The 22830-nt window shown below is 43.2% G+C and overlaps 1 protein-coding gene across 2 annotated transcripts; it reads right to left on the bottom strand.

The window, feature by feature from the left end:
- Window positions 1–13225: 13225 nt before the first annotated feature.
- Window positions 13226–22585, bottom strand: CABP5 (calcium binding protein 5; the record flags this gene model as incomplete). 2 transcript variants are annotated; one of them, XM_082863181.1, is made up of 6 exons in its annotated part: window positions 13226–13354; window positions 15567–15714; window positions 18685–18794; window positions 19755–19898; window positions 20399–20429; window positions 22503–22585. In XM_082863181.1, 6 exons carry the CDS (start codon window positions 22563–22565, stop codon window positions 13329–13331), a joined length of 522 nt encoding a protein of 173 aa, XP_082719307.1. In that variant the 3' UTR covers window positions 13226–13328. The 2 variants fall into 2 exon arrangements, with proteins under 2 accessions (XP_082719307.1, XP_082719308.1); XM_082863182.1 differs by lacking the exon at window positions 20399–20429 and having other exon boundaries at window positions 22475–22565.
- Between the last annotated feature and the right edge of the window lie 245 nt (window positions 22586–22830).

Here is a 22830-nt window from a genome sequence, read left to right on the forward strand (position 1 = left end):
ATTAGGAAGCAGACCAGTTCTTTGGGAAATTAAAAGCAACTGTCTTTGTCTTGCAAATCTCTACAAATCAGAAATGTAAATATAGCCCACAATGACATGAGACTGAACCTAATTCGCTCAATCAGGTAGAATCTGAAACCAAAGGAAAAAAAGGATGAGGGGAGTAAATGAGGTCTTTTTTTTAACAAATTTTAAAACTATTTGAAAAATAAAATGTCCATAAATAGGTTTTTTATGATCACTTTTTTTTCACAATCCCTTTATCTTTGTTATAGTATATAAAGATGTAATCTATTAGGAAAGCATCTGATAAAACATTAAAAAACAAAATATTGGTGCTATAAACTCAAGTACACATAAACATGTGTATATACATTTATATTTCCTTGTTTTTTATTTGTTTTTTTTTTCCTTGCCCCCTCCCCTCCTATTTCCTTGTATTTTCCAATAAGGTAATAAACTGCAAACATTCTAAAAGGACAATAGAAAACTTTTTAAATACCCTTGGAAGCTTCAGAGAACATTTTTGTTTTGTTGAGACTTCCCAGCTTCTCATGAAGCTCCAAAATGATAAACAATTGAGCAATTTCAATTGTTGTTTTGCCAAAAGGTACTGTGTGTGTTTTTCTGTTCATCCACCATGACTTGTGAAATTCAGCTGTGTCCTTGGTCCTAGCGAGCTAGAGCTGGGAAAATACAAAGCCATTCCATTATGGCTCAGAGAGGACTTTAAAAAAATTTTTAATTTTATTGAAGTATAGTTGATTTATAATGTTGTATTAATTTCTGCTGTACAGCAAAGTGATTCATATATATATATATATATGTATATATATATTTTTAATATTCTTTCCCTTTATGGTTTATTACAGGATATTGAATATAGTTCCCTGTGCCATACAGTAGGCCCTTGTTTATCCATCCTATATATAATAGTTTGCATCTGCTAATACCAAACTCCCAATCCATCCCTCCCCCCCACTCTTGGCAGCCACAAGTCTGTTCTCTATATCTGTACTTCTGTTTCTGTTTCATAGATGAGTTCATTGGTGTCATATTTTAGATTCCACACATAAGTGATATCATATGGTATTTGCCTTTTTCTTTCTAACTTCACTTAGTATGATAATCTTTAGGTCCATCCATATTGCTGCAAACGGCATTATTTCATTCAAAAAGAGGTCTTTTTAAACTCAAACTGCTGCAAAGTCTCCCTCACCCCAAACTGAATTCACTGAGAAATATATTTAGGACTATTAATAAATAATGTTTGTTGCCACTTAATTAAAAAGTTTTCTATAAAAAAGCACAAGTTTTTAGAAATCATAAATAGTGTCTATAATTTTGCCAATCTACAGAATGCTAATGTAAAAGACAGTTTGTAATTGCTTACACCTTAGTTAAAATAAAATTTGAGTAAATACATTTTAATATTAAAAGTAAGCTGGTACAAAACTAGAATTTTGTTTTCTCTCTGTGTTAAGGGAACAAAGGTTTTTTGGAATATTGTTCTGCTTTTGACAACGGACTGTAAAGTTTCTTTACCTTTTCAATAATCTGTGGTAACTTTCTGTATTTGCCTTTAAATTTTTTTATCGTCACTTTGGTTGAATGAATAAGTACTGTTTCACAATAACCTATGATCTTATTTGACCAAGTATTTTAAAACCTTTTGATATCTTTAACAAATTCCCCCAAGTCAAATTCTAAATGAATTTCTAGCTAACTTTGGGAGGACATTTCAAGGGGACCCTGAAACATCCCAAAGAGATAAATTAAATTAATTGAGTTTATTTGGGATATTAAATTACATGGGAAACATTGTCAAATAAGAGGTGATAAACCTTCTTAGGTTATACTGTATGGGTAAGTATCATTAATATAGATATTCCAAAAATTATATGGAATTCTTAAAAATCTGGTATGTCCTGGTGTAATGTTATCAGTAATAATTCTAGTTATTGTCTTAAAATGTTGTATGTCACAGAAATAACCAAGTTTCTTTTCAATTGCGTTATAATCAGATCTTCAACCATGCCACTTTAAGTCTTTTGTCATTTATAGACAGTCATTGTTTTACTCTGATGCTTTTACGAAAGGAGGATCTTCAAGACGGTTCATAAAATAGACTTTTTGACAGATAAGGTTTCTGATGACTTTCAGATCATACCATTGAACTGGGTAAGAAATTAAAAATTCTAATGGAAAACCTGATGGCTTCATCCAGATCACTAGGAATTAATTCCATGGGACTGAATGAACTGATAAATATGATTTATAATTTTATGACTGCCTGAAATATTACTGGTTTTTAATCTTTGTTTTCCAGAAACCCTGTCCTCTTACGCGAAATATATCTTACAGCAAAATGTTAAAGTATACCTTCATAAACAAAGATGAAACATTTATCCTTTTCCCTCTACCTGATCCCTCCAGATTCTGGCTTCGCCAGCTGACTCCCCTCCGGACTTGATGGCTTATTGCAATCCAGATTAAAACTAGTTATACTAATCATTTTAATTTGCTCTCTCTTTGTGGTTTTCTAACTGTTTATGCTTCGTGTCTTTCTCTGCTATACTATGACCTTATTAATGTTACTAGATATTATTTATATCCTGTCTATTCTATAAGATTGCTGTCTCTTGCATTACCCAAGGTGTAATCAGGCCTCTGACAAAATGAATGATGGCCGAATGTCTTAAGGCAATTGATCACATATACAACTATATAGAATAATTGTAATAGTGCAACTCTAGGTATAGGAAGAAGCAACAAGGGAAAACAGTATCAGCATCACAATGGACTAGTAAGACAGACAATCCAGAAAACTTTAGTTTATCAACAGGGCCTAATCCAAAAACAGCATATTGAGTGTCCTATCAGTGAAATTCTCCTCTGACCTAGAAATGAGACATCATAGAGTTGTGATACAAATTGGTCACCAGATGCCTCCCAAACCTTGGTCGAATTTATGACCAACAGGGGGCACTGTAAACAAAGACTATTGCCTGCCATTCCAGTTCTACAAGGATCAAGCCATTAGCCCCTGCAGCTGCCCACCCATGGTACACCTCAAGGGAATTCAGGATGGAGAAAAACAGGCGGAATTCTTTGCTTTGGACACTGGCCCTAGATAGTTAAGACTGCATATCTAAGGAATAATTTCAACGAATCCAGATTCTTGCATCTTCCCATACATAAAAAAATCACTAAAGTGATTAACTTGCAAAATCTGTTCTTTGTAATTCACAGTACTCTCTTGATGTTCAACTACATGTTTTTCTTTCCAGCAACAACAAGAACAAACAAAAACAAAACAAACATCAAAAAACTTGGTGTATATCTTTGTTCCTCTCTTACCTCTTTGGAGCAGTTCCTCAGAGCTATCTGAAGGCTGTCTCCCAGGCTAGAGTCCTCAGTAAGATCCCTGAATAAAACTTAACTCACAAGTTTTCAGTCGTGCATTTTTCTTCGGTTGAGAGTTCCAATGGATAGCGCTGAGTATGTGATATTCAAGCAAACGCTAATTTATTCTTTTATCCTATCAAGGAAATTGTGCAAGGAAATGATATAACCTATGATCTTATTTGACCAAGTATTTTAAAACCTTTTGATATCTTTAACAAACTTCCCCAAGTCAAATTCTAAATGAATTTCTTTTGCTTAGGAGGTGGAGGTATGAAACAGATTCAGTCCCTGATCTCCCTGAACTTCTGGGGGGGGGGGGACAGGTGAGAATGCAGGTCATTTCAAAGTAGCAGGTGAAAACATTGAAGAGCCTGAGGAAGCCCTCAGGGGAGTCCCTCGCCCAAGCCTTGTGAGAGAGGTGCAAGGGCTAGAGCAAGCCTTAGACCTCAGTCTGGGCATTGTGGACATTTTGGCCCAGATGGTTCTTTGTTGTGCAGGCTGTCCTGTGTACCTATAGCATGCTTAGCAGTATTGCTGGTCTCTACCCACTAGATGGCAGTAGCACCCCTTCCCCCAGTTATGACAACCAAAAAACGTTCCACATGGCCCCTGGTAGAGAATCAGTGTCTTGAGGAAGGTATGTGAAAGCTGATATTCTCAAGAATAAGGACAAGTTACCCAGGCAAAGAGGGTGAGCGCCTCTCTGAGGCAGAGAGAAAGGACAGACTATCACCTGGAAGTATATTTGTAATAGATGCCATCTTCCAAATGGACACATATTTCCATCTTTCACGTTCATTATTCTGAATCCTGAAAGCAAGAACATACCGCAATTGCAACAGCAACAATATAAACAACAACAGCAACAATAGCTGGTGTATTTAAGGTCTTCATGCTACTGATTACTAGCCCTCAGTAAGAGAAGGAAGTGGATTTATACATTGGCTGTCTGAATCCAGAATGCATGCTCTTAATTACGACACTGTAATTATCAGTTTGATCCAACAGGAAAAAAGAGAGAGGAGATGAGAAAGAATGAAAGAGGGTTTCCCTGGTGGCGCAGTGGTTGAGAGTCCCCCTACCGATGCAGGGGACACGGGTTCGTGCCCCGGTCCGGGAGGATCCCACATGCCGTGGAGCGGCTGGGCCCGTGAGCCATGGCCACTGAGCCTGCGCGTCCGGAGCCTGTGCTCCGCAACGGGAGAGGCCACAGCAGTGAGAGGCCCGCGTACCGCAAAACAAAAACAAAAACAAAACAAAACAAAAAAAAAGAAAGGCAAAGCCAGCTTTAGCCTCCTGGATAAGTAAGGCTCAGAAAGGCTAAGCATTGTGACTTGTGGTCAGCCAGTATGTGGAAAGGACAGATCCTAATCCCAGTTCCTATGCGTGGGGTTGTTCCACTTTAGAATTCCTTTCCCATCTGCCATCTCTGGAGGGATCTGGGAAGAGCGCTTTATAAGAGAGAGAAGGGATTGGAAGAGTGACTTCCCTTAAGGAGGCAGGTATCCTGGTGCAGGGCAATCCGAGATGAGGAACAAACCATCCCAGAGATCAAGCATCATGACAACGTCAGGAAGGGAGGGGATTAATGCTCATCCTTCAGCACCTGTCTGTGCTGAGATCTTTTCAGACATTACTTCACTTATGCCCCATTTGCAAAACGTAGGAAAACTGGGTACTGCTTAGAAACACATTTGTCTTTTCTAAATAGAAATGAGAAAACAGAATACAGGAGAAGTGGAAGAACTGATAAAGGCATGGAGAAGCTGAGTCTCTCCTGTCTGACATGTAGGCTCTTTCTTTTTCTATTTCTCTATTTTGCTGGACTGATAGATCTTTTTGGGCCTCTCCCGTTGCGGAGCACAGGCTCCGGACGCGCAGGCTCAGCGGCCGTGGCTCACGGGCCCAGCCGCTCCGCGGCACGTAGGATCTTCCCGGACCGGGGCACGAACCCGTGTCCTCTGCATCGGCAGGCGGACTCTCAACCACTGCGCCACCAGGAAAGGCCTGGACTGATAGATCTTAACAGAGCCTCTGGCTGCTCTGCAGGTAATGAGGTCACCTGTCAATCACGAGTAAGCCACGTGGCTGACATCACGCGCAGAGCTGAGAGACATCTCACGCAACTTCATGGCGTGGGAATCATATCCCCGGTTTGACATCTGGGGAAACTGAGGCTCCAAGAGGTAACATCATTTGTCAGAGTTACGTGGCTCGTGCCGATGTGGAAGGGCACAGATTCAGTCCGGGCAGTCTGACATCAAGCCATCTTGCTCTTCCCCAACCCATTGTTAGCGAGGTCTTACAGGTCCCTTCATAGGAAGCCTGGTCTCTTCAGAGTCACAAGTTCAACTCTTACTCTGTACCCATGAACTTACTTCATCTCTGACACTTGCCAGTAGTTTTACAGTAGCTCTGGAAAACCACTTTTGCTCTCTGAGCTTGCACGCCAGATGTCTAAAACGTTTGGGCTACCTGCATCCAATGTGAGAGCCCAGTGAATACTCTTTTTTTTTTTTTGTAATTCCAATTAATCATCTTCCATCACACCATAGTCTATCACTCTTACTGTCCAGGATACCTACCAGCAAAATCAGTGGAATGTGAGGCCAGTTTTCTATATCTATTATAATTATTATTTTCTATACCTATTATTTAATGGGCAAATATTTGTGGCAGATATTTGAGTTCTTGTCATTGATTAGGGAAGATAGTTTGTGCATCTTTGACTTTGTCTCTGTTTTTTGGTGAATTTTTAAAAATACTCAGTGCTAATTATAACTTCTCCCCAAGATAATGGGAGGTTATATTCCTGAATAGTTAGGAGGTTACAGAGGCGGTGATGAATGTGTGCTGAGTTGGTGAGGCACATTCTAGAGATTCATCCCACCCCCCACCCTAAAGTCATGGGCAGATAACTGTGAGCGGGACCCAGAACATCCAACCCCCTGGACGGGCTGAAGTAAACGTTAGCGAGAACCCATTATGCCTTTCTTGCCCAACTGAATAGTCATTATGCTCCAAGGTGCTCAACCAACTGTGATAAACTATTTTTCAAAACCAAAGTTGGTGTCTAGCCAACAGTACTGGGAGGGATGGGGTGAGGATGAAAAGACAACTTGACCAAAGTCATGAATGTACCAAGAGGCAGAGCTTGACTTGCACTCTAGAGATTCCATATGAATACCTCTAACCACAGGGAGTGGATGGTCCGGTTACCTGTTGGGATGCATGACCTTCCTCCTCTACTCCTGTGAAACAAGTGGAGGTGAGTATACTGGGAAATGATGGGGAGGGTTTGGAAACTGGAAAGAATGAATGGACCAAAGTAAAGATTACTGGATCCAAGTAGGGAGGAGATACCTTAGTAGAAATCTCAGACAGACATGGGGTTGGGACCATGGATCTGCCACTTTTTCTCTGTGTGACCTTGGTCATGCAATGTAACCTCTCTGAATTCAGTTCTCAACCTTGAAAGAGGAATAATGGCATTTACCTAATGGGGCTCTTTTTAAGATTAAATAAAATAACAGACATAAGCATCTTTCATAGACTCAACACGGGGTAGGGGGAATGCAAATATTTTAATTTAAAAGGGGGGACTCTATAATTCCAAGGGACTGAAACTTCAGACCCCCCTACTTGGACACTCCCTTTATACTCATTTTTTTTAATTGTGGTAGAACATAAAATATACCATCTTAACCATTTTTTAAGTGTACAGTGCAGTAGTGTTAAGTACATACATATTGTTGTGCAACCAATATCGCCAGCACTCTTCATTTTGCAAAATTAAAGCTCTGTACCCATCATACAACTCCCACCCCACCCTCCCTCTTGTCCTTGGCAACCACCGTTATATTTTCTGACTCTATAAATTTGACTGCTCTAGGTACCTCATACAAGTGGAATCAGACAGTACTTGTCTTTTTGTGATTGGCTTGTTTCACTCAGCATAATGTCAACAGGATTTATCCATGTTGTAGAATGTGTCAGAATTTCCTTTCCTTTTAAAGATGGTTGGTATTGCTTTGTATATGGATATATACACCACATTTTGTTTATCCATTCACTCATTGAAGGACACTTGGATTGTTTCCACCATTTGACTATTGTGAACAATGCTGTTATGAACACGGGTGTTACAAGTATCTCTTTGAGAACCTGCTTTCAACTCTTTTGAGTATACACTCAGAATTGCTGTGTCATGTGGTAATTCTATTTTTAATTTTTTGAGGAACTACCATACTATTTTCCATAGCAGCTGTACCATTTTACATTCCCACCAGCAGTGCATTAGCGTTCCAAATTTTCCACATCCTTGCCAACTTGTTATTTTCTGCTCTTTTAAAAAAATAAGATCCATTCTGGGGGGTGTGAGGCTACACACAATGTACTTAGGAATCTAAATTAACCACTCAAAGATTGCATGGTAAGCGTGGAGGCAGAACAAAGAGAGACCTCGATTATATATAGTTCACTCAAGCTTTGGTGAAACTTCCTCTATATTAGAGTCTTTTTCTGCCTGACACAATTTTCTCCCTTGGATAAGGTTCAAGAAATATTCCCATATTCGTGCACTTTGATCCCATGAAGTCTCTTCAATGATCACATTCGATATTCCAGAGATTCCTAGTCTGGAGCCACTTGGCAAGCACTAGAGTCCATGAAACCCTGGATCTGTATAAAAAAGATGTGTGGGCTTCCCTGGTGGCGCAGTGGTTGAGAGTTCGCCTGCGGATGCAGGGGACACGGGTTCGTGCCCCGGTCCGGGAAGATCCCACATGCCGCAGAGCGGCTGGGCCCCGTGAGCCATGGCCGCTGAGCCTGCGCGGCCGGAGCCTGTGCTCCGCAACGGGAGAGGCCACAACAGTGAGAGGCCCGCGTACCGCAAAAAAAAAAAAAAAAAAAAGATGTGTAATTATCAGCATAGTGAGGATATGTATTGTAACAGACACACTCCAAATTATCAGCTGCTTAACACAATGATGATTTATTTCTTGTTCCTACAAAGTCCAGTGAGTGTACAACCGGTCAGCAGGGATCCAAACTCCTTCCATCCCAGGGCTCCACCGTCCCCTAGGGCATCAGAGTACCCTGTGGATTTTTTGCTTTTAGCTGATAGACAAGGATCAAGAGAGCCTGGAGGGTCTCGGAGGAGAATTTTTTGGCCAGGACTCACGTGATCCTTAACTGCAAGGGAGTCTGGGAAATGTAGTTTAGCAGTGGGTTTGGGAGGAAAACAAAGCTGGTTTTCGTAAACACACAGCAGTCTCTACCACAAGAGCATACGAGCATTTTCCTAGAAAGAAGGGCCGGGTTCTCAAAAGAACTGACAAGTCCCTAGAAGGTTAAGAACGCACAGTTTATTCAGACAGTGTACTTGAGTGTCAGCTTTCCTAGTTATTGTCTCATTTTGGTCCTGCCTTCCTGAGACCCTACCCCCGTTCCTGCGCTGAAACTTGGTATCCCCAAGTCCCCCGTGCACATACTTACAGACTCATTTATTCAATACACATTTACTGAGTGATTCCTCAGTGCCAGGCTCTGTGCTATGGGCCAGAAACATAGCAATAAATAAAACTCATGCCCTCCACTCAGAGAGCTCACAGTGAACGGAAGTGATAGATACATAAACAGATAATATTATTTTAAAAATTGGTAAGTGCATTTATAAAGACTGGATCAGAGTATTATAAGGATGAGGAAGAGTATTCATCCGGGCTGAACCAAGTCTTAATGAATGAGTAGCAGGGAGGAGAGTCATTGTGGAGAGGGTGAAGGGCATGAGAAAAACTCTAAAGACAAAGAACTCTTTGTAAGGTCAAGAAAACGTTAATCTGGGAGTGAGAACAGAGAGGTCAGCAGGGCTCCGATTATGGAAGATTTCAACCCAGTTAAGAAGATTAGACCATCTGCTGGATTACTTTACAGATGGCTAATAGTATCTATTATGTGTTGATTTTTACTAACAACTCCCAAGGATAAACTTAACTCTATGTACAGGGGGTATCTGCCTGTCCTCCCTGCTACCACCAGCATCCCGTATACTCAGCAGTGTTCCTGGTTGAGGAAAATCACTGATGACGACGATAGCTAACTTTGGTTGAGTAGCAGTCATGCTCCAGATACCCTTCTAAGCACTTTCTAGATATTAACTGGTTTAAACTTTACCAAACTAAGACCAAACAGTTCTGAGACCCAGAAGAGATCCAGAGGTGGAAGATTCAATGTTACTTAAGGATCCCTAATTGCATCAACCCATGGGTGAGTCTCAAAAATGGAGGTCTGCCGTTTCTACTCTCTCCCAACCCATCTCTCATCCCTATCATGGCCTCTAATAAGGGTAAGGATCTGATCCAGAACAGCAATGGGGCTACTAGGTTATAGATCTTGAAGAGAGAGACTGTGTCTTGCCCATCTGTATTAGTAATGGACTAACTGCTGTAATAAACATTTCCCAAATGTCAGTGGATTAACTCAATAGAGGTTCACGTTGAACTTGTCTAAACTTCAGTGTGGGTGTTTGGTGGGCCGCCTCTTGTGTTGTGACTCAGAGACACAGGATCCTTCCGTTTCGTGGCTCCACCATCCCCTAGGGCCTCAGCATTCTCGGCAGGGTCCTCTTTATCAGAGTTTCTCAACGTTGGCACTGTTGACATTTGGGATGACTCTTTGCTCTGAACTCCTGTTTTGTGCATGGTAAGATGTTTAGCAATATCCCTGCCCTTTACCCAGCAGCTATCAGTTCCTCCCTCTACCTCTTGTAACAACCAAAACTGTCTCCAAACATTGTCTAATTGTCTAATATCCTCGGGGGGGGGGTCATAATTGCCCCTTCTCCATTGGGAACCACTATTCTATACCCAGTTGGCAGACAGAGGAACAAAGGAGTATGGAGGGCTGCTTGGGACTTGTGTGTTTTATGAGCCAGGAAATGATAACATCATTTTCACCCACATTCTATGAATCATAATTTAGTCCATGGCCCCACCTGACTAAAAGAGAGGCTGAAAAATGGATTCTAGCTATTAGTTCAGAAAGAAAAGGATGCTGGGTTTGGGTAGTACATGGAAGCTTTGCCTCACCATCTTTGTAACATGAGCTAACACACATGCACACACATGCAGGAAGACAGGCATGTACATACGTGCACACATGTGCATGCACATGTATGCGTGCATACAACCTATCAGAGTATCTTACACATAGTACTCCATCATTATATCTTTGAGGGAGGGAGGGAGGAAGGGGGAAACACGGCAAGGGGAAGGCAAGGAGGGAAGCTGTAATCCTGAACTAGCAGATGAAAAGTCCAAGTCCTCCTTCTGGTTCTGCTCCAAAAAAAGGTATTAACTTTAAATCATTCCTTATCTTACATGGGTCTTCATTTCCTTCTCCACGAAATGAAGAATTTGGGCTAGAACCGCATTTCTTAAGATGTGTTTCAGGGACCATTAGTCTCTAGCACTATTGAGTAGTGGGGAAAAAAAAAAAGAATATCTCAATGTACTCTATACCACTCCTGTTAATACAATCCTCAATTGCATAGGGACCCTTCTGACGAATCCCTCATTAAAAAAACTTGTTTCACTCCATTTCACATGGTGTTTCCCAAACTTATTTTATTCTGTCAGTTATTTCTTGAACATCTGCTATGAGTAAGTCACTATTCTAGGTTCTGAGGATACGTGGTGTAAAAGATCAAGCCCCTGTCCTCATACAGAAGAACAGAAAGGTCAAGAGTTGTGTTTCCTAAACTTCTAAGTGTCACCCCCTCCATCCTTGCCGCATCTGCATGCCACCAGAAATATTCTGTACTCAACATTTTTCTTCAAATGTGCTCACTTCAATACATTTATTTTATTTTATTTTTTCAATTTATTTATTTTTGGCTGTGTTGGGTCTTCGTTGCTGTGTGAGGGCTTTCTCTAGTTGTGGTGAGCGGGGGCTACTCTGTAGTTGTGGTGCGCGGGCTTCTCATTGTCATGGCTTCTCTTATTGCGGAGCGTGGGCTCTAGGCGCATGGGCTTCGGTAGTTGTGGCATGTGGACTCAGTAGTTGTGGCTCATAGGCTCTAGAGCGCAGGCTCAGTAGTTGTGGTGCAAGGGCTTAGTTGCTCCGCGGCATGTGGGATCTTCCCGGACCGGGGCACGAACCCGTGTCCCCTGCATCGGCAGGAGGACTCTCAAACACTGCACCACCAGGGAAGCCCCGACATTTTTTTTAAATGCTGGAAAAGAGGTCCCCAGGGAATTCCTTGGCGGTCCAGTGGTTAGGACTCTGCGGTTCCACTGCAGGAGACATGGGTTCAATCCCTGGTCGGGGAAGTAAGATCCCACAATCCGCCTGGTGCGGCCATAAAAAAAAGAATTAAAAAAAAGTCCCCAAACATGCTTAAGACATATAAATGGGGGCAAAACTCTGCCAAAAGTACATATACAGACACAATCAGGGCCGAGAGATGGTTAATTCCATATCACTGTTTTGCACAAAGTAAAGAATGCAACCCCTGCTTTTTTTTTTTTTAATAAATTTATTTATTTTAGCCTGCATTGGGTCTTTGTTGCAGTGCGCGGGCTTCTCATTGCGGTGGCTTCTCTTGTTGCAGAGCATGGGCTCTAGGTGTGCGGGCTTCAGTAGTTGTGGCACGCGGGCTCAGTAGTTGTGGCTCGCAGGATCTAGAGCGCAGGTTCAGTAGTTGTGGCGCAAGGGCTCAGTTGCTGCGTGGCATGTGGGATCTTCCCGGACCAGGGCTCGAACCAGTGTCCCCTGCATTGGCAGGTGGATTCTTAACCACTGCGCCACCGGGGAAGCCCTGGTTCCACTTGTTTAAATTTAAATTAAAATTTTAGAAAAGGAGGCTATTGAACCAGGTGACCCATTCTCTACGTCTACTTAATGGACTTCAAAAGTGAGAAAAACTCGGAGGAAGGTGTCAAATGAACTCTTTATTTGGAGGACCTTTGAGTTACTGAAGTGTCCTGCTAGCAGGCAGAGGTAAGGAGGAATATATCTTTCCAGTTTCCCAGCACAGATCAGGGTCAGGAGGTGAGGGATGGAATCTAACAGAGGGAACCTCCCTGAGCAGCCCAGGGCAGAGCCACGCAGAGGCAGGGGGCTCCCAGGAATGGCTTTGGGGGACCGGCTGAGCCGAGGATTTGGAAGAACCCATCCTCTCTCTCTGCATGATGTCATTTCGAGGGGGATTAATTCCCTGGGGGATCAGCCTGCTCTAAACCTTGATAATCCAGATTTGTGATTTAATTCAGTGGCCTGAGTATCTGACACAAGGAGAAGGAAGTAGGAGGCTAGAGAGATAAAAACAGACTGTGCTTCCAAGAAAACAAGGAGGGGTGGGGGTGGGGCGGTAATCTCACTTGGATGCCTCTTTAATTAACCAGTTCCATGCCCAGTCTTATCAAGAACGCTGTTTCTAGCCTCATGATTGACATGCCTCCTTCTACAGAGAGAAGGAAACTGAGGAGATTTGAAGCAGTTGAAGCAAGAAGGGGGAATGGTAGACTCTGTGCTGAACTCTTTGAGTCTAACAGGGGAAAAGACGACTTTAACCCAGAGGAACTGCGGGAAGAGACTCTGGCAGGTTATAGGGATTTAGGATGACGTGAAGTCCAAAGATGTCATTAGTCTTTGGAATTTGGGGAGCGGCAACTAGACTGTTCTGTTCCCATTTCCACACGCAGACTCTTCCTTCTTAAACCAGTTCCAGAGATGTAACTCCTACCCCATCTAACCCCTACGATAGCCAAAGCTATCGTTTCTAGTCTAACCTCAATCCATAGCGCTGCAGTGCCAGTCTCCCACCCTCTCTCCTTTGAGGGCCCATGGGGATGTGGTCCTCCGCTAGGGCTTGATCCACGTTGACCAGGTGGAGAGTGACGTGGGATTCCAGAACCTCCTCAACGAGACATCATCTTCACAAACTCTGCAAAACCAAAATTTCTGGTGAGGCACCCCTTTGTTGGTTTTTTTTTTTTCTTCATTTGCTTTTTAAAATAATTTTTTTATTGGAGTCTAGTTGATTTACAATGTTGTGTTAGTTTCAGGTGTACAGCAAAGTGATTCAGTTATACATATAGATATATTCATTCTTTCTCAGATTGTTTTCCCTTTAGATTACTACAGAACATTGAATAGAGTTCCCTGTGCTATGCAGTAGGTCCTTGTTGGTTATCTCTTTTATATATAGTAGTGTGTGTGTATGTTAATCCCAAGCTCCTGATTTATCCCTCCCCCCTCAGTGAGGTACCTATTTGTAAGGGTACCTGCCATTATTTTTTCCAGCCTTTACTATGTGTCAGGAACCACTGGTGATCTTTGGGAAATTAATAACTGGACCCCTCTATGCCTTGATTTCTTCATCTACAAAATGGGAATCATAGGATTGCTATTTACCTTCTATGATTTTTAAGATGGTTAAACAACAGAATACTTAGAAGACACAGTCGGTGCTCAATAAATTGTCATTATGAGTCTCTGATTTCAACTTTTCAACCGATCTTGGAGGGGTAAGTACCGTTTCACAGGTAAGCAAACTGAGGCTGGTGAGGTTGACCAACATGGCTGAGATCACGTGGATGGTGAATGGAGAACCCTGGAATGAACCCATGACTTTGCTAGGACTCAAAGTCAGGTGGGCTTATTGGTCCCACCCAGGTCTCGAGGCCCCTCTGTCCTTCCCTTGCCTGTGATTGGCCGGAGGAACTATTTCCTGAAACCATTGTACCTCTCGCAGATTTTCATTGATGCCTGCTCTGCACCTGAGCCTGGCTAGATCCAGCAGGCATCCATGCAACAAACGTCTACTAAGTTTCTATGCTGGGAATTTCACTGCAGAGATGGGTTAGAGAAGCTCCCTCTGCCCCACAGAAATTCACAACCCAGGAGGCAAATGTAACTCAAGGTCTGCAGTCATAACTTCCTTTGGAGAGGAAGAGAAAAATCCCTGTAAGTCTTCACAGCTGGGACTACTACACCACATAAGGATGAAGGGAAGCATCTTAGCAGAGGTTGCACTGGCATGAACTCCTGAGAGAGGGATAGGATTTGAAAATGCATCGATAACACGGGAAAGGTGTGGTAAGTGGAAGGAACATCAGGGAGAAAGGAACAGAAGTTGGAGAACACAGAGCAGTACCAAGTGTACATCAGAGCATAAAAATTCAGAGAGTGGTTGTAGAAGATAGAGGCTGGGTGGGTGGGTAACTGGGGCAGCATCATGGATGCACTTGAATATCAGACTAAGAATTTGAACCAGAGAATGTCACGATGAGAACTTGACATGCCCTATTGATGTCTCCCACAAAAATGATCCACCCCTCCCATCCGCTCAAGACTCCAATATTTCTCATTTATCCCATCACTCAAAACACATGCGCTGAGCTCTCTGCTAGGAATTGGGGTATAATGATGAAAGATTTAGTCTGTGGCCTCAGAAGGAAACAGGCAATCAACGATTGGAAGCTATTGTGATGTCATGTGCCAGTATCACTGCAGAGGCATGCGTGGGTGTTACCGGAGCACCGAGGGATCCCGAGCCTGGAAAGAAAGATGGGGCCCCAACCAGGGGCATAACTAAGACTTAGCCAGAGGAAAGAGGAAAGGGTTTTACAGACAGGACATGAGCAATGACAGCAAGGGGTCCTCAGTGCATGATTTCTTTTAGTTTTTCTCTAAAATTGGGAAGAAAGGTATCATCTTTACTCCCGTTTTGCAGATGTGAAAACTGACACTACAAGAGAGGAAGTGACTAGGATAAGGCCACATAGTTAGTAAGAGGTGATGCTGAATTTGAAACCCATGAATCTGACCCCAGCATCCCAGAGGCTAATCTCCTTCTGATGGGACATTTTTTTCCTATGATAAAGGCATCCAGGGAACAAAGAAGGGATGGGAGAGGTGGAGTAGGAATGGGCTTCTGGACAGGGTGTTCCAAGGAGTGGCCAAGACAGAAACAAGGAGAGGTGAGAGGCACTGAGCTCTTGGAAATGACATGGGCAGAAAGGGATGAAACAAACACCTCCAAAATCTAACCCCCCTCCTCCAACCTCAAACTGGGGGAAGAGTGAGAAGGAATGGCCAACTTGCAAAAAAATCACACTGGGGAGATGGAGGTGGCTGCCCCTATACAACATCACCTTCAAAGTCGACGGTGCCGTCTCCGTTAATGTCGGCTTCCTGGACAACCTCGGAGATCTCCTGGGGAGTGAGCTTGTCTCCCAGGAGCCTCTGCATGGCCTGCTGCAGCTCTCCCAGGGTGATCTCCCCGTCTCCATTGGCATCAAACTGAATCGGAGCACAGGGGATAATATTAGCAACAATGACCACAATAATAATAATAATAGCACTGTTTATTAATCACTTACTGTGAGTCAAGAACTCAGCTAAAGATAACCAACAAGGACCTACTGTATAGCACAGGGAACTATACTCAGTATCTTGTAATGACCTATAATGGAAGGGAATGAAAAAAAAAAGAATATATACATTTATATATTAAAACAAGAATATATACATTTATATATATATAAAACTGAATATATACAGTTATATATATATATATATAAAAAACTGAATCACTTTACTGTATACCTGAAACTAACACGACATTGTAAATCATTGTAAATTTCACCGCTGTGGCCCTGGGTCCAATCCCGGTCGGGGAACTACAATCCCACAAGCCACGTGGTGTGGCCAAAACAAACAAAACTCAGCTGAGAGCTTTTGCACGTTATCCTCTAAAAGCTCCTTGAAGGCAGGTTCAAGGAGTCCCGTTCCTTGCTCCATGCTTAGCCCCCTCTATGCTGCACACCTTTAACTAATCCACTAGAAAGTCTTAGAACATAAGTTCTATGTCCAAACGTATCTGGGAGCCAACTGCCCTTCTCCAGCTACATCGATGCTAACTAACCTGGTTCAAACCACGATCACCTTGTGCCTGATTATGGCGACAGCCTCCTACTTGGTCTTCCAGCTCCCACTGTGGTCCTACATAATCTGTCCTCCACACGTTGGGACTTGGCATTCGTGTTCATTTAAAACACCAATCAGATCTTGTCCCTCCCTGGCTTAAAGTCCTCCGGTGGCTTCCTATCCCACTCAGAAGAAACTCCTGACACGGCTCCATGACATGCAAACTCCTACGGGATGGGGTCCTGCCTTTAGCAACTCTTGTTTATTTCATGCTACTCTCTCTGGCTCATGCCTCTCCACGTACTCCAGGCTTCTTGCTCTTCCTCAGACATGCCTTCCTGCCTTTCAGTGTTTGTACCTGCTGCTTTCTAATCCTGGGGTGTGATTTCCCCTAGAGCAGTGCACTGCCCGAAGGAAATACAATGTGAACCTCATGGGTAATTTAAATTTTTCTAACAGCCTCCTACCGCCACATACACAAATTTTAAGGGAACAAGTGAAATTAATTTTTTATAATTGATTTTACTTAATCTATCTAATATATCATTTAAAAAAATTTAAATGTAAGTAATTTAAAAATTGATTTAACCATGTAATCAATTTAAAAATTATTAATGAACTATGTTACATTCTTTTTTTTTCTGGGATCAAACCATTTTATTTACCCAGCGTCCTTCTCCTGGCTGGGATCTCTCCAGCTTCACAGTCACTGAAAAGCTGCTATATTCTTTTTATGTGTACTGGATTTCATAAGACTTAGTATAATACCATGCTAAGGACTTACTTAGTATGTCCTTAGCATGGTTAGTTAACACACCTACCCTCCAAAGATACTTAAACTAAGCTACTAAATCTTAATCCAGCGTGTATTTTATACTCACAGCACGTCTCAATTCAGACACTAAATGTTATCAGAAATACTTGATCTGCATGTAGGTTTCATGAAGTATATAGTTGAAAAGGTAGATTTGCATACCCAAGTTGTTCCAAATGAAAGTTTTCCGATAATTGCATTGAGTATTCATTTTTAGATTCAACTGAATTGAAATTATATTCAATTGAATACAAATGGAAATTAATTTAATTGAAACTAATCAAAAACAATTATGTGTATACAATGGAATATTACTCAGCCATAAAAACGAATGAAATAATGCCATTTGCAGCAACATGGATGGACCTACAGATTATCACACTAAGTGAAGTAAGTCAGAAAGAGAAAGACAAATATCATATGATATCACTTGTATGTGGAATCTAAAATACGACACAAATGAACATATCTATGAAACAAAAACAGACTCGAAGACACAGAGAACAGACTTGTGGTTGCCAAGGGGGAGGGGGTGGGGGAGGGAAGGATTGGGAGTTTGGGATTAGCAGGTGCAAACTGTTATATAAAGGATGGATAAACAAGGTCCTACTGTATAGCATGGGGAACAATATTCAATATTCTGTGATAAACCATAATGGAAAAGAATAGGAAAAGGAATGTCTATATATGTATAACTGAATCATTGTGCTGTACAGTAGAAATTAACACAACATTGTAAATCAACTATACTTCAATAAAATTTTTAAAAATTAAATACAATTAAAAATTCAGTTCCTCAGTCACACAAGCCACATTTCAGGCCAGCGGCTAGCACCGTGGACAGAGCATTTTCATAATCACAGGAAGTTCTATTGGACGATGCAGCTCTAGATCTTTACATGAAGCTGAGACAGAAAACCACACAGCTAGTAGGCAGAGATCTTCCTGGGATTTGGACCCATGTTTGCCTGACTCCAGGGTATCCCCTTCCCAACACTATACTCTTATTTTTGCCTCACATAGTTGAACGCTCTCTGAGAGAGAAGAGCATTTTATCAAGGAATCTAAGTGAATTTCAGCAAGCCCCTTACCCTCCCTGGATCTCATCTTTTTAAAGCATCCCTACAAGTAGTTTCAACCAGATGATGTCTTGCAGCTTCTTTCTGGGATCTCAAATTCTTGGATTCCCTCTTCCTATCACAGGCATGAGGATTAGAGGTTCTAGCATGTGTTTTGTAGATTGCAGGATCTTGGATAAGGTACGCAATTTCCATGAGCCTCAGTTTCCTCATATGTAGTGTTGGGATACATGACTACTTACTCCTAATGTTACTTGTGAGGACAAAATTAGATGAAATAGGTAGAGGACCTTGTCCATTGCAGGTGCTTGAAATATGTTATTTTCCTTCCCTATAAATCCCACCATAGTTAGAAAAAATAACTGGTTTTGGTGGGTTCTGTCCATGGTTAATGGCTAATCATAGACCTCTTGGGTCTCCCTCAACCACCTCCAACATTATGAAACTTACTTCCTTGAAAGCATCTCGCATCTCCTGGACACCAATCATCCCAGCTGTTTCTGCAAGCAATTTGGGGGCCATCAGCTCCACAAAATCGTCAAAATCTACACGGCCACCCACTGAGGACAGAAGAGGCAGGTCTAGTGAGATTCCATATACCCCCAACCCTCCATTACCTCACTTTGCCCTTCAACTCTGTTCAAGAAATAGATCTGCTCCGATCTCTCTGCCTTCTAAGAGCTTCCTTTCTTAGCCAACTCTTGCCCTCTTGTCCCTCTCATCTGAACAGGAGTGGATGGGGTGCCGTAGGGTGGAAGTAACTAACTGTTGGTGTGACCTTGAGAAAAATCTCTTAATTGGTTCAGATCTAGGTTCCCTCATCTGCAGATCTGGAGAAGGGAGAGTATGAATTAAATGAGCACTAAATCCCTTCCAGATACGAATACTATCACCTCCTTGAATTTAGCATTGTTTACTCAGTAACATGCCCAGAAGCAAACCCCGTAGCAATTTTATCCCAGCTTCGGTGACAAAATCAGCTTGTCTCCATCTAAAAACCCATCTTTTTTTGTAACATTATTCACCAACATTAGGCTCCAACTCCAAGTTTGTTTCCAGCATCAAATACAGCTCCAATGTTGCCCTCCACTGACGAATCTTAGTGGTGATAGTAATAACTTACATTTAATAAGCATTTACTAGAGGCTAAGCCTTTACCTGTATTAACATCTTTATCCCTTCCTTTCTACAATCCCACAAGGTAAGGAGTGATATCATCTTCACTGGGTGGATGGGGAAACTGAGACTCAAGATTGGGGGCTAACTCCACTTCTTATATGACTACAATTAGTTAATAACAGAACTGGGACTTGAACCCAAATCTATCCCTAGAAGTCACGCTTTTAACCACTTCAAATGTTGCCTCCCTAAGTAAGAGTCTGCACTGTTTCCTTCCAGACTTCTAGCCCCTCTTCCCTCCTCCCTATCTCCAACTCTACTCTCAACCTCCATATATCCTTCCCAATTCCACCCTTAGCCCTCCCCTAAGCCCAGTCATTCCTCCCACCCCCTGGCCTCACAGTTCATGCGGATTTGCTGGCCCAGTTCAATCAGTTCCATCTCCGTGGGCATGTAACCCATTGTCCTCATGAGATTCCCCAAATCCTTACAAGAGATGAACCCATCTCGGTCCTTGTCAAACTCAAGAAATGCTTCCCGGAGCTCTGAAAGTTAAGAGAGAAGAACTTTGGGGAAGTTGAAACAGTCACTGGGGAAGAGTAGCATCGCTTGAAACTATCAATGAGGCACTGACTAAAGACTCCTCAAAAAAGAATACATTATAAAAATTTTTAAAAGGAGTGATGTATGAAATGTGTTAGCAAAAAGAATAGTTCCTGAGACCACTAAACGACAGCACTAAAGTCCTTCACATTTTTGGGTGAAGTTACGGGAAACTTTGAAACTACCAAGAGAAAAAAACAACAAGTTTGGACTCATCCTAAAACTCAGGCATCATTTGTGGGTCTCTGAGACACTTGGGCATGGGGATGGTTTCTAAACACTTGGGGAAGTACTTAAACTGCCACAAAATCACAGTTGAGTGGGAAGAGAGTGTGATGTAAAATTTTCATGTCAAGGGGTTTATATTGAAATGCACAAAGGAACAGAGAGCAGGTAAGTGGGTGGATGGCAAAGTGGGGGCATTTAGGGGAGAGAGCTTTACCTTCAATCTCATCTGGTCCCAGTGGTCTTTCCTAGAAAGGAATGCAGGGGGCAGGGGATTTGGAGAGAGGATCAGGGATCCACATTCACTTCTTGAAACACATCTCATCCTCATCCTTTCCTGTTTCTCTTCCCTTCTTGCTCCCGTCTACCCCTCTCACCTTCTTTCTCCCATCTCCTGACTCCCATTCCATGGCTATTTCTTCCTCCTGTTTTTCCTCACCCCTTCTCACTTCCTCTCTCCCATCCTTGAATCTTGGTCTCTCTCCTCCTGCCTTTCCCAAATAGACATCCATCCTGCTGTGCAGAAATGGGTCCTGGAGGCCACGGAATCCAATCCCCTTCTTCTCCAGATGAAGAAAGCCAGACTTGGAATCACAGCTCACATATTCAGTTTGCTGACTGTGCCAGGCTTCCACAATCATTTCATTTAAACTTCTTTGAGGTAGAGCCAAATATCATGCCCATCTTATTTAAGAGGAAGTCGAGGGACAGAGAGGTTAAGGAAACTGCCTGAGGTCACACAGCTCATAAGTGGCAGATCCCCTCCCAAAGTGGGGAGACTTTAAATCATTCCTTTGAGGTCATGCAGAAATTCAGGTGCGTTGAGAGCTGGGATTTGAATGCAGGTCTACTGGCTGCCAGGTCAGAATTCTTTCTACTACACCCCACTGGCTGTTTTTCCACCTGCCTCCATGGTTAGAATCCCTTGGCTGTGGGAGCTGTGTTCAGTGGCACCCAGGCAGGATGATCACTGCCAGCATGACCAATTCCTAAAACCTTTCCTGTTGCCACCACCCACTGGACATAACTGAAGGGTCAGGCTTGGGTACATGGCACACCACCTGGAAAATTCCATCAACCCCTGGCCTCTGTCACCCCCTTTTCTCCCTTCATCCTTGGAGATTTTCCCCCAGCTTCTCTTTCTTACCATCCCCTTCTCCCCAAATCTCTCTTAATCTTTCTCTCGCTCTCATGATCTTAAAAACTAACAATTAAAATCATGCCCGCTGGGGCTTCCCTGGTGGCGCAGTGGTTGAGACTCCGCCTGCCGATGCAGGGGACACGGGTTCGTGCCCCGGTCCGGGAAGATCCCACATGCCGCGGAGCGGCTGGACCCGTGAGCCATGGCCGCTGAGCCTGCGCGTCCGGAGCCTGTGCTCCGCAAAGGGAGAGGCCACAACAGTGAGAGCCCCGCGTACCACAAAAAAAAAAAAAAAAAAAATCATGCCCGTTGGAATCCAACAGACATGACTCTGCCACTTACTAACTGTATAAGCTTACAGCAGGGGACTTCATGACTCAGAGCCTTAGTATCCAGTCTGTAAAATAGGGATGAAAGTATTATGAACCTCATGAGTCATTCTGAGGATTAAGTGACATCAGGAATGCAAAGCCCTTTGCACAAGTGTGAGCTCACAGCGATGACTTAGTAAGTGGCATCTGGGCTTCCCTGGTGGCGCAGTGGTTGAGAATCTGCCTGCTAATGCAGGGGACACGGGTTCGAGCCCTGGTCTGGGAGGATCCCACATGCCGCGGAGCAACTAGGTCCGTGAGCCACAACTACTGAGCCTGCGTGTCTGGAGCCTGTGCTCCGCAACAAGAGAGGCCACCATAGTGAGAGGCCCGCGCGCCGCGATGAAGAGTGGCCCCTGCTCGCCACAACTAGAGAAAGCCCTCGCACAGAAACGAAGACCCAACACAGCCAAAAATAAATAAATTAATTAATAAACTCCTACCCCCAACATCTTCTTTAAAAAAAAAAAAAAGTGGCATCTATTGTTATCAGCACCTCCAGCATCATCACCACCTTCATCACTATGGGAGTCAAAGAAAAGAATGATAATGATCATCAACAATGACATCATCCTAGTTCCCCTTTCCTTTTTCTTTCTCTTCTCCTTCATCTTCCACCTTTTGGTCCTGACTTCTGATTTCACCCTCACCCATCTTACTGACCCACGTGTCCCCATCATGCTCCCTGGAATTCTTCTACCTTCTCAGTTCATGCTCTCCCCACCTGCTCCCCTATTGTCCCTTCTCTTCCCCGCACCCCAGCTCCCTTTGCCCTGCCCACCATCCTCCCTCACTGTCCCCTGACTCACCCGCTGTTTCTCAGCGATGCCTTTTCTTAAGAAGATGCAGGCGGGGCCCATGGGAAACTGCATGGAGGGGGCAGGGCAGAGCTCACCAGGCGCCAATCTCAAGACAGCTCCCCCCCTTCCTGTCCCCTGTGGCGGCTCAGCCTCCTTTCCTTCTCTACCACTCCTTTGCCAACTCTTCCTGCCTCTCTTGGCCTCTCCCTCGGTCACCTTGGCTCCCTTAGAGCTGTGTGACAGCTGGGTCAGAAATCTCTACTCGGGTTGGGGAGGGATCCCAGTTGTTCCTGCCTCCCCATCTGGCTTGAGAATGGAGGCGGAGCCAGTGTCAGGC

The sequence above is a fragment of the Leucopleurus acutus genome (assembly GCF_964270905.1).
Source record: "Leucopleurus acutus genome assembly, chromosome: 20".
NCBI lineage: Eukaryota > Metazoa > Chordata > Mammalia > Artiodactyla > Delphinidae > Leucopleurus > Leucopleurus acutus.